This window comes from Microcebus murinus, chromosome 11 (assembly GCF_040939455.1).
Source record: "Microcebus murinus isolate Inina chromosome 11, M.murinus_Inina_mat1.0, whole genome shotgun sequence".
In the NCBI taxonomy this organism is placed as follows: domain Eukaryota; kingdom Metazoa; phylum Chordata; class Mammalia; order Primates; family Cheirogaleidae; genus Microcebus; species Microcebus murinus.
Window position 1 is genome coordinate 26,920,162 of NC_134114.1, and position 12,876 is coordinate 26,933,037.

Sequence of the window (12,876 nt, forward strand, 5' to 3'; positions counted from 1 at the left end):
ATAATTTTCTGTATGGTCATTTGACAGAGAGAGCCAGATAACCTTTGTCTACAACTGAGGAAAAGAGATAAAATTATAAGGGAATCTTATAATTGCAGCCTCCTTCAAATAGTTGCTTAGTTTTGCTGTTGTTATGAAAGCAGCCAGGATAAATCATCCTTACTCTTCCTGGCTTGGCAGGGAGACAGTGTTTTATTGGTTCCACTCACCTATGCAAGTCTGTGTGGGAGCACCATTGGGGCTGCAGGGTCTGATCTTTTCAATCCACATGCACAGTGGTTCTTTTGATAAATTTAAGTTTATTTTCAACCTTGGACAAGACCAAAAGACCCAAGCTTCCCAAACCTAACAAGAAGTTATCTCCCATGAGATCTGGTCTTTAGTGCTTTAGATCTTTCATAGAAACCATTGAAAGAAAACAATTTTAGGTGTTAAATATCTTTTCTCTTTGTGCTATTAAGGTTTTGCCATATTAGTTTCCTCATATTCTAGCCTAAAGGTGGATCCTCCTGTGTCATCGTCACTATTGCTATTAGCGTTAAACAATGTCCAGATTTACTATAAGCATGTAACTCTCCCAGAGAAGCTGGACTTTCCATTTTCTAAAAGTATATTATCTGTCACTTATTCCAGTTATTTGTTTCTTAAGAGATCATTTGAATTGATTTTTAAACTATTATGTCATGACATATTTTATTGCATTAGTCCAATCGATTAAAAACAAACTCTTTTAAATTTCTTATTGTTTTCCATTGAATTTAATTAGAAACTCCTCTGACTTCTGGAGATATATACTTATAGATGTGTTTATTATCTATAACTTGATAATCCAGGAAAATAAAAGTATAAGTTAGCATTTTAATAACATTTCTTGAGAAACTTGACTTGTCTTTTGAAAAGAGAACCCAAACTGTGTTAAAATATTTCTAGTGATATTGTTATGAGCTCAGGACATATAGGAAGGGAGGAAGGGAGAAAGGGAAGAAGAAAGGGAAGGGAAGGGGAGGGGAGGGGAGGGGGGGAGGGAAGGGAAGGGAAGGGAAGGGAAGGGAAGGGAAGGGAAGGGAAGGGAAGGGAAGGGAAGGGAAGGGAAGGGAAGGGAAGGGAAGGAGGGAGGGAGGGAGGAGGAAGGAAGGAAGGAAGGAAGGAAGGAAGGAAGGAAGGAAGGAAGGAAGGAAGGAAGGAAGGAAGGAAGGAAGGGAGGGAGGGAGGGAGGGAGGGAGGGAGGGAAGGAAGGAAGGAAGGAAGGAAGGAAGGAAGGAAGGAAGGAAGGAAGGAAGGAAGGAGGAAAGGAAGGAAGGAAGGAATAGAGGGGGAGAGGAAAGGAAGGAAAGAAGGAAGGGGAGAAGGGAAGAAGGGAGGGAGGGTGGGAGGAAAGGGAAAGCAGAAAGAAGGTAGAGTGGGAGGGGAAAACACCAAGCCACACAGTGGCCAGGATCTTACTGGTGTGGAAGGAAGGTAAAAGCTATGCCATGGTGATTCTGTTACTTTCTTCCTCTCAGTATCTCAGGCATAGCTGAATCTGATACTAGAAATTTGTTCTTACCACTTTACCTATTGCTAGGCACTGATACTGATAAAACACCAAAAGCCGAAGAAGTCAAATCAAGTGATGATGTCTCGAAAGTAAGTATTGTAATCTACTTTTGGCTATTAACATTAAAATATGACATGATTCATGGCCTTTTGGTTTATCTACAAATGGAATGAAATAATGATGTGCTTCTCTGGTTTTAAAGAAAATTTAATGGTAAACTACTATCTAATATGTGTTAACTTAACATCCTTTATATTGTTAATACTTATATCTAAAGCAGTGGAAATTACTATTCAGTTTTGCCAGATAAGAAAATAAACACATGCTTTTTAAATTTTAGACTTATGCCAAATTTATTTTTATGTATTCTTTTTTTACCATCTAATTTATGGCTTTTGTTTCATTTCCTCTTTACCTTTAAAGAATGGTTCCAGAATTTACCCTTATTCTTGTTGATGATTCTACAGAATTTTTTATTAATTTTTGAAAAAATGTTCACAACAATTCACTCACTATTGCTCCTAATGGAAATTAATATTTCCATAAATAGTATTGCTTTACTGTATGTGGAGCATTTTTTTGTTATCAAATAGAATGACCAGATAGATTAATCAAATGAAATTTTATTTACTTTATTTTTACATTTCATTACTTTCATTAAGCATTTCATCATGGAAAACATTTTTATAATATTTCAGATATCATAACTTCTTAAGGATAGAAAAAATTTTATAAGGATATATACCAAACTGTAAATAAGATGACTGATGGGGAGGGAAATGGGCTTAGAAAAAGCAATAAAGGAGTAAAGGGGGACTTATAATGTTTACTCTGTGCATTTGAAATAATAATCAGCAAAAAGGCTAAGTATATTTTTATATTTACATGTATGGATTTACAAATCCCCTAAATTCCATATTCAATTCAATTCAAAGAGTATACTTTGTCCTGTGTACTGTTTTAATAATTTAAATATATCAGTGAACAAAAAAGACAGGGTTTCAAGCCCTTATGGCATTTATATTGTATTGGAGGGAAATACATGTTATATGGGAGATGGTGATAAGAGCTGTGAGAAGAGGCAAAGTAGAGCGAAGCAAAAGGGAGCAGGAGCACAGGTCAGGGTGGGCCTCCTTGGGAAAGGGAGATTTAAGCAATTAGGGTATGGAAGGATAGAATATTATTTTCATACTTAAATCAATTTTTCAAGTGGGATATATGCTTTGGATGGAGAATTGGTGTTACCAGAGCAAATGTTTGACAGATTTAGGCAATTTCTAATTGAAAATGTCAATGTTACACATACTTTTCCCGCTTTTTGTATGATAATTGTAGGTCATTTGTGGACTTCAATAAACTTAAACTGTGATTCCTTTAAAAAAAAAAAAAGAAAAGAAAAGAAAAACATGAGAGAACCAGTTCACTGGATCTGGGAAAGCATTCCAGGCAGCGAGAATAGAATAGCTGGGTGCTAGAGACAGCCTTGAGGCAGGAAGGAGCCTGGCTGGCAGGGCTGGCGGGTAGGAAGCGATGAGGTTAGAGCTCAGTATGAAAAGGGAGCAGTCAGCTCAATCAGGGTCTAACAGGCAATTATTGGGACATTTGAAGTAAAAGGGAGAACTTTTACAGGGTTTTAAGTAGAGATATAATATCATTTGACATAAAACATTCACTCTGGTGGCAGAATTAAGAATAGGTTCTAGGGAAGTTCCTGGAACATCAGTGATCTCAAGTTTGTAATGGACTAACTTACAGATAACTATTACAAATTCTGGGAAAAATATCAAAATGAATTATTTGAGGGCAAAAGGAGACAGCAAAAAAAAAAAAAAAAAAAAAGGAAAGGAGCAAACAAGAAAGTAGCAAAAATCAGGCAGAAAATATATGGAATTTCACCATTGAAAGAAGAGAACTTCCCTGGGCAAGAGCCATGGTTTATACACACTCCAGTCAGTTGGAAAGAGTGGCTAGAACTCCAGCAGAAAGCACAGTCTTTCTGATCTAAGATATGAGAGGTGAAGTTTGGCAATGCCAGAGCAGCTGCATATTAAAGAGGAAGACCTTGGAAGGGAGGGTGGCTTCAGAGAAAGAGCCTCAGAATCTTTTTGCAAAATCATACAAATTTTGCTTAAATGCTTCCGTGACTACAGAATTGTGCCAAGTAGTCAGCACCTTCATTAAAAACCAAACTTTTTTTCCTCCAAACATTTGGAATATGACTTTTAAATTAGCTGTCTTCTGCCATTCATTGTTTATTTTCCCAGCTCACTGTGCGTGCTCAGCTTGGTGAGAAATCAGAAGAATTGCTGAAGAAAGGAAAGAGCATTCCTGACACATTGCTAATTGACATCATGGTAAATGCTATTAAGTATGTATTGCAGTTTTCTTTCCTATATCTATTTAATATATTCCTTATCACACAAAGGTATACAAAGCATAATATAGAATTTGTTTGTTTCTAATATCTAAAGAATACTACTTGCCTACATAAGAAAATAAATGGCATAGTAAAGATAGATACACTTTGTGATTTACATGCCTATATTTCACTTTCTCCCAGACTTGACTTCTTTCATTCCGATGTGAATACAGCTCAGGTTCTATTGCCTGTGGGGAATCAAGGAGAAATTGAATAATTGAAAAAGCTAAGGGACAGATTGTGGAGAGACCCTACCCATGTTGTCACAGGCCACTGGGCCTCCTCATTTTGTGTTTTGAGAAGAGAAGTTGGCCGGTGCTGGAACAGGGTAGCGGGTGCACAGGCAAGGAGTAACATATATGCATGACACAGAGATGATATATGATAGAGGATAAAGAAAAATCAAGCAGGCTATAATTTTGTAATCTCTCCATTCTAACAAAAATGGATCCTTCTGAGCCCTCGTTTATAATACAGAAAAAGGAGAAACTGTAAGAAACCATAGAGACTTGGGTGGTCCATTTAATAAAGAGATGAAGTCAAGTAGGATGGAAAAAAATATAGTCAAAATGGGTTCCTGTGAATGAGTTGTAGAGAGCTTATAGTGGGTGAGGAAAAAGAATTGGGCAGTTGTGGTATGTGAGAAACATTAAGACTGAGAGAGATAAGGAAGGAGGTTTTAGGGTTTTACCATACATCTGGAATGGACCCCCTGTTAGTGCTTTTGTAAAACACTACATTAAAAATGTAAGTTGCTTCGCAGTTATGTGTATCTAGAAATCTGACCACAGGGCTGCAGCCCTCAGAGCTAGAAGGGGCCTTATTCTAATAGTTGTAACATTTCTCAGAAGTGGCATAAAGCATATTTCAGACATGGGATTCTTTTTTCAAAGAAAAATGTATATGAAAAGCATCAGATATAAGGCACAGCTTCACTTTAGTTTCAGTAGAACTGGAGTATCTACACCCCACCGTCAGAGCTCCATTACCCTCCTTCCAACATCACCATCCTAATTGCCTTTAAGATATCACCAAAGGACTGTCATCAGTTTGAAATCTTGATCTAGTCCAAATCTATCCTTTTTCCATGGGTAAGAGGAGGTACATGAGGGCTTAGCTTCTGTTACCTATCTGGTTAGTGGTGTAGCCCCAGTCAAAATCCCCATAGTCTAGAGCCCTCACACTGCAGCTGAACAGGTGTGGCCCTGACAACCTCCTGTTCCCTCTGAAGTGGCTCCTGAGACTGCAGGTGGGGGAAGAGATCACCCAGACCTGGCAAGGCACTCAAGGACATTTTCTTCTCCATCTTAAATCAATGAATCAACAAATCCATTCTATGCAGAACATTTTACCAAGCTCTGGATAACTTACAAAAGCAAAATGCAGTCTTTTCCTGCTCTTAACCTAGCGAGGGAAATATAGGCAGTGACCTGAAAACAGTTTGATATTGTGGAAGGATCACTGGATTTGGGATCACTGTAGTTTTGTGACTTTTAATAAGTAACAAAAACTCTCTCAACTTCAATTTTCCCCCTCCTTCCTTGTTACACTATAAGAAGGATAAAAGCACCAAAGCAAACTCAGAAGCTTTTGAAAGGGGATTCTATTGTTTAATATTGAGTTCTAATGAAGAAAGAAATGAAATTATACCTTTTAATCCAAAGACCATAATCTCAATTTTGTATAATTAAAGGTTTAAAAAAAGAACCGAGTTTAAGTTTATCTCCTTTCACCTAGTTTTCCATTTGCAAACAAAATTAATAATTTTTGGAACATCTATTCTCTAAAGAGGACACTGTGCTGAGTGCAATAACTGAGGAAATGGTCCTTATCCTTTTGCAACCTATAAACTAACTGAGAGAAAAAAAAGGCTCAATTGAATTTTTATTAAGTCAAGAAATATAATAACCACTTTATGGTGAAGTGAATGAGAGCCAGAGGAGTTCAGATCAGGCTGTTATGACTCTACGCAGGATTAAGTAGGGTACAAGAACTCTCCAGGTTAGCAATACAAGCATCTATTAATAGTATGCACTAAGCTCTGTCTGGATTTTTTAAATGCATCATTTCAGTTCATCCTCACAACTACCCTGTTAGGTATGTTATTTTACCCAATTGTGTAGATGAGGAAACTGAGATGCAAAGGAGGAACAGCCTATGGACACAAGCTAGAAAATGCAATCCATACGCTCATAAGTGAGGAGATCAGTTCGTTTGAAGTAAATAGCTCAAAATTGAGAGAAATAAGTTATAGAGAAAAAAGTCATGGTCAATTAGTTTTATTATGAATACCATGTTAAGGCCTCTAGAATAGATTTGGAGAATGGCAGGGACCCAGAGAAGGATTTCGAGCAAGGGAGTGATTGTAGCACCTTATTAGACCTAGTCTTTTAGCTCTAAAGTAATGAAATTCATGCAGTAGGAGCTTGTCATGGAATGGAGAGAAAAAGGCAAGATTTATCGTATTATTATTTGCAAAGTACTTGGATCTAGCAAAATGTTAATGAGTCGTCCTGTTTCAATTAAGCGAGATACCTGTGAATCAAGGCTGGGTCCTAGATGGTTTTCCAATGACATTAAACCAAGCACAACTACTGGACGAAGCTCTTACCGGCTGCAACAGAAACCTCGTAGAAATGGAAAGAAAGAAAGCACAGATATCCACATTGGTTGTTGATCCTACGACTTCCAAAGAAGTACCTCCTCCCACCCCTGCATTTGATTTTGTTATATTATTAGATATTTCAGATATTTTCTTACTGAGTCGCATGAATTATGTCATAGGTAAGTAGTACCCCTTTTTTTGGGGGGGCACTCTTTTTGTACAATCAAAACTCATTGTTTTATTTGTTTTTTTGACTGAATATTCTCAGTGAATACTCCCATTTACAATTATAAGTGGAATATGAAAGAATCCACTTCAGCCTTTCAGAGAATTATCTAGATGAGCACAGTTGACATCTGCTTTGGCTGTTAGCATTCAGTACTGCAGGATAAGCCTAGAACTAGTGAAGAATTCCAAGCAAAATGCAAGCATCTTCCAGAACCTTTCCATCAATTTGGCAGCTCCCTTTGTACAGAGGTGTGTTTTTGAGACTTGCATGCATGGAGGAGCTCTCTGTGCCTGCCTAGTATGTCTTAATGGATCACCCTCATAAAAGTGATAAGTCACTGTGCTGTAAGCAAGGATCTAGTAACATCCTTCCCTTGGATTGTGTATTAACTCTGAGGTACAAGTATCAGTTGGCTGAAGTCCTCACATAATGGGGTTGAATATTCTTGCCTAAATCCATGGTTTATTTAATTTTATTTTATCCTTTACATTAAAATATCACTTTATACTACAAATTAAATACTTATGGGTGAAAGCATATATTCTTGAACCCTGGCTTTCTAGGTATTTGACCTTGGGAAAATTACTTCATTGTTCCAAACTTCAGTTTCACAACCTATATGATAGAATGGCTCACTGTATTGTTATGGATATTAAATGAGCTGATAGAATCTGAATTAAATGAGATGATAGAACACTTAGGATAGAGTCTAGTACATGATAATAAGCCTATAGTACCTATGTCAAGAAGAACTGTGGAAGACTTTGAAATAAACAAAAGATTACTAGATATCCTTTCCATAGAAAGCTGAGTATTGTCTATTAGACCATTTGAGGTCTCTGATCCTGTAGAGGTCTGTGCCTTTCATTGACTTTAACTCGGATCTTCTGTAACTCCATAAGTTGTAGAAAATTGATAGTAATGCAGATAATTCTTGTCCTTAGAAATGCAGATAAATTGTGTTCAGTTAAACCACAATTTCCACACTATAAAAAAGATGGTTCCAAATATTACATTGCTCTATAGCTAGTAACCAGTTTTCATCTGTTAACCCTATTTCAGCATTCCTGTTTGCCTATAAATGTGTCTTTTCTGCAGATTTTCATTTGAAGTGCTTGTAACATCTTACTGGTTCCCTCTTTAATTGAAGAGTTAAATGATGTCTTTGACATATGTTCATTTTACATTTATTTGAGAGTCTTATTTTTAGCTTTTTAAAAAACTATCCTTTTACAAATGATAACACGTCATTCTTTTATTACTTCTGTTACTACCAATAACCACACTTGGGGCTAGGAGAGACCTAAGGGGTCATCAAGTCCAATGCCTTAATTCATAGATGGAAATTTTAGGCACGATTGCTTGACTTGTCCAAGGTCATCACACTCATCTTTATTTTGAGTTTGTATAATTGTGAGATCTTGCTTTCGTTGTTTACTTAAATAAAATGGCAAAACCATTAGATATTATTTCAGCTGTCCAGCCCAGTAGTTTAAACTGGATACTATCTATACATCCCAAAGGGAGAATTTACCTTTCTTCATAGAAGGTAATAGGAACCACGCTGACTGTAGTGATGATTCTGCTTGTTCTGCTGACTTCCCACTCCTGGTCAGAGGATGGATAGCTGAGGATTGGCTGAGAACTGCCAATCCTTAGCCATCTGGTGGCAGAACAGGGTCCTGAACATCAAGATTAATTTGACTTGAAACTGGTTATCGCAAGTTACTATAAAGTACACACACAGACCTGTGGGTGAGAGGGTCCTTGAAAACAAATTATAATCCTACGAGGGCCTCAGAAGGTTTTCCCACCCTCTTGGGGCTCCACAGGAGGTGTATATTGTTGTGTGTTATAGAAATAGAAGGAAATCAGTAGCAAGAATTTTTCAAGAAATCTAACTCAATCCAGTTTGAGTTCTTATGATTTTTCTATCAAAATGACATGATGAATGATTCTGGCAAATTTTTTAAAGCTAATGCTAGCATCTGAATGGTTTAATTTCTTTAGTTTAGACCCTTGACTTATAACTAGGCTTATAAATGCTCTTTCTCCCCTACTCCAGGGAGAATCTCTTCTTTGTCAAATTTTGTACATCAATATACATAAATAATCTTATTCTTCTGCCCTCAGAAATTAATCTTAAAGTACAATATAATTTATTTCTTTTTATCATATATTTCTAATATTACTGTAACAGTTTTAAGTTTTTGAAGTGAATTGAACCAAATCCTGGACTAGGGCCACATAAACCAGGAAAACTAGTATCAAATCATTAATTTGTAGTTCTTACTTGTTTTATTTAAAATTGACTATGCTAAGCATGTCCCTAACTTTGAAAGTCAGTCTACTATTTTCATAGTCAAATATTGTAAGCTAAGAAAAAATATTATTCTTTTATATCTTAAGTTTTTATTTCTTAGAATATAAAATTGACTTTTATTTTTTTTCAGGGTTGAGCATGTATTTATTATTGCACCATTACAGAAATAAAGCATTTTTTTTATCTTTGCTAATTTGTTAGTGAACATACATATCACTATTATTTTTTAATTGGCATTTCTTTGATAATCACTGAATTGGGCTTTTGCTTTCATATTTGTATTTCTATTTTTGTGAATTAATCTTGAGTTTACTCATATTTATATTGACTTTATGTATCATTGATTTTTTTTTATTTTGGCATATTATGGGGGTACAGATTTTAAGGTTTCAATAAATCAATATGGTATTGGCACAAAAATAGGAATATTGACCAGTGGAACAGATGTGAGAATCCTGATATAAAACCATCCTCATATAGCCATCTAATCTTTGACAAAACAGACAAAAATATACGCTGGGGAAAAGAATCTCTTTTCAATAAATGGTACTGGGAAAACTGGATAAAATTGACTTTTAAAAGATCATTTTGCCAGTTTATTTTCTTATCTAAAGCAAGACCCCACATAAACTATTTTAAGACAAATGAAATTCTATTCTTCTAAAATATCTTATTCATTCACATATTTATTTAACACATATTGCATGCTTACCAAATACCAGACACTGTGCTAGGTACTGATGATAGAGTAATAAGAGAGAAATGGATTCTGCCTTCAAAGAGCTTAGTGGAAATTATAAGTACCCAAGTGACTATAATATAGTGTCATGCTGTCCAACATGGTAGCCACTAGCTAAATGTGGCTATTTAAATTAATTAAAATTAATAAATGAAAAATTCAGTTCTTCAGTTACCCTGGCCACATTTCATGTACACATGTGGCTAGCATATTGACATACACATATTGACAGCACTGATGTAGGATGGTTCATTATCTCAGAACGTTTTCTTGGACAGCACTGGTATAGAGTGATGGAAGCTAAAATGGCACCACTAGTAAATGTTTATCTAATTTTACAAATTGTCAGGTAATATAGGGTAATTGTCAGATAATATAGAAGTAAAGTCCCCATCCTCCAGTAGTTCACAGGGCAGTGTAAGGAGAAACAAAATAAGCTAATTATTATAATATAGTTGTTATACACTATAATAGGTGTGCCCAGCCTGGGAGATTAGCCAGACCAAAAAAGAGAACAAAGAGGAAAGGAAGGCATTTGCAAGGCTTGAAAGGTGAGCATAAATGGTTCAACTAGAGAACAGCGAGAACCTCAGTAGGCCTGAGGGGAGGCATGGTATGGAGCGATGGCAGAAATAAGCCTAGAGAGTAGGCAGGAGCCAGATCAAGAGTCTGGCACCAAGATAAGGTGTTCAGACTTTATCCTGAATTTGTGTGAAGTTACTGAGTGGCATTAAAGCTAGATTTAATATCATTAGATGTGCTTTTATAATGATCATTCTGGCTGCTAAGATGGAAGATAAATTGAAAGGGGAGTGAGATTGGAAGCAATTAAATGAGTTGGAAAAATATTACCATTTGAAAAATAACAAATACATTAAGACAGAAGCAAAAAGCTAGGGAGGCACAGTGAGATTAAAGTGGTATTTAGGGAGTATGCTGCAGAATTTAGTTATTGGCTGGAATGGGAGATGTAGCACAGGGAGAATGGGATGGCACCAAGTTTCTGACTTGTACAACTTTTAAATAGATAATATGGAAAGAAACACATAGAGTTCCTTTTGGAACACATTGAGCTTGAAGTACCTGTGGGACCTTTAAGCTAAGTTGTACAGAGAACAGGTCTATAAATGGATCTAGATTTCAGAAGGGAAGTTTTCTACTAAAGTTAAGAATTTTAAGGTAAGGGAAATCATTTAGGAAGAAGAACAAATGAAAAAAAAGGATTGAGGGTGACATCCCAAAATGTCAAAATTTAGTGGAGAGAGCAAAGGAAGAAGTGTTTAGAAGCCACAGCTAGATAGAGAGGAAGAAAGCTATGTATGTAGCTCATAAGCCAAGAGAGGACAGATTTTTTGAGACAAAACTGCGTCCAATCCTCCTTTGAGGCCAGCGGGATCCTGGGCCCGGGTGTGGGAGCCTAATCACTAGGGTTGGTGCAGAATGCTGTCCTGTGATTTCTGGGGTCCATGGAGAAGTCTGAAAAACAACATCACAAGGAAGCACATATAACCAAAGCCAGGTGGGCTGCAAGGGCTGAGCATCAGTCAGCCAGGGCGAGGCAGGGAGGAATGGTCCATAATCAAAGCCAATAGGCAGGATACAGGGGACCTAAGGAGAGGGAATAGCCATTGTGGGAGTAAAAGGCTATGTCAGGATGGAAGAGTAGGTGGCTGCCTCTGCTGTTTAGCCATTGGTCAGCCTGAGAGAGCACAGCAATATTCATAACATGTAAGAAGTGCAGACAGGGTTTGAGTGCAGGCTCTGGAAGCTTACCCTTTGTAGCTAATGGTGACTGAAAAAAAATGTGAGGAAATTCTGGGACTGATAATGTTTGTTTCTTGATCTGGGTTCTGACTGTTTTCAATCTGTGTATTTATTCATGCAGCTGTATATTCATGTATGCATTCTTTTCAGCAGCTATAATTCAACAAGGAGTATAAAAATTAAAAAGAAGTCCAGAATCTGGAGTCAGATTGGAATTAAATCCCTTTCCTACCATTCATGAACTGTGCAATTCGGGGCCAATTATAGAATCCCAATCCTACTCCACAAGTTTTGTGTTGAATATAAAATAACATCATATGTGTAAAAGCATTTAATAATTGCATGATAAATTTACTTATAAGTGCTACAAAGAAATCAAGTAGGATAAGGACTGAAACATGTCCATTGGCCTTGGCATTTTTGATGACCAGAATGAGAGCTGTTTCTGTGGGGGAGTGGAGGGATGGATTGCAGTGGGTTGAGGCCTGAAGGGAAGCTGCAGAAGTGGGGGGTGTAAGTGGACACAACTAGCAAGGAGCTTATCTCTGAAAAAAAGGGAAAGCTGTGGTGACAGAGTATTTGTTACCTTTTTAGTTTTCTCTCTCTCTCTCTCTCTCATTTAAGGAAGGGGTTTATATATATGAAAGAGTTCAGTGGATTTTTGAGCCAGGGGATTAGCAAGAATAAAGATTGTATATTTTTCTTCAACTATGTCTACCAGTGTTAAGTCTTGAGGAAGAAAGACATCATCTAAGGCTGGTGTAGCAGAAGGACACAGAAATTGAAGTTAAGAGGCAGAGAGAACTTGAAGTGTACAATCATACAATCTAGGTTTGATAGAAAATATAAAGTGAAGTCAGGATAGCACTGGCAAATTTGAGGAAAAGGATGTAGGAATTTAGGGACTGGATGACGTTGAGGAGATTCATCAGCTACACAGGAGTGCTGGATGGACGAGAGTTTGTGCTAGGAGTACAGGTCGTTAGGATTGCAAAGATGGAACCATGCAGGGTGACCACAAAATCCAGTAGCCATGATAGTGAGTACCGGAAGTGGAGAGAAGGTAAAAGGACCAATGCCTGGGTTTGGAGAGAGAGGAATGCTAATCCATGTGCTGTACTCATTGATAAATATGAGGAAGTGATCATGAGATGGTGCATGATAGCATCTCCTGAGACAAGCTCCCAAAATATTCTTCAGTCACCCATTCTGATGTCAGTAATCCTTGGGTTTTATAAACAACTTTAAAGCATCATTCTG

At 37.0% G+C, this 12,876-nt stretch overlaps 1 protein-coding gene across 3 annotated transcripts in view; it reads left to right on the forward strand.

Annotated features, from left to right (window-relative positions):
* Positions 1 to 12,876, forward strand: part of SPEF2 (sperm flagellar 2) — a 173,285-nt gene that overhangs the window by 66,848 nt on the left and 93,561 nt on the right. For all 3 annotated transcript variants that reach the window (XM_012736419.3, XM_076007964.1, XM_076007966.1), the window contains 3 exons: positions 1,565 to 1,626; positions 3,802 to 3,905; positions 6,484 to 6,740. In XM_012736419.3, coding sequence (XP_012591873.2) covers positions 1,565 to 1,626; positions 3,802 to 3,905; positions 6,484 to 6,740 — 423 coding nt within the window. The remainder of the gene's footprint in view (positions 1 to 1,564; positions 1,627 to 3,801; positions 3,906 to 6,483; positions 6,741 to 12,876) is intronic.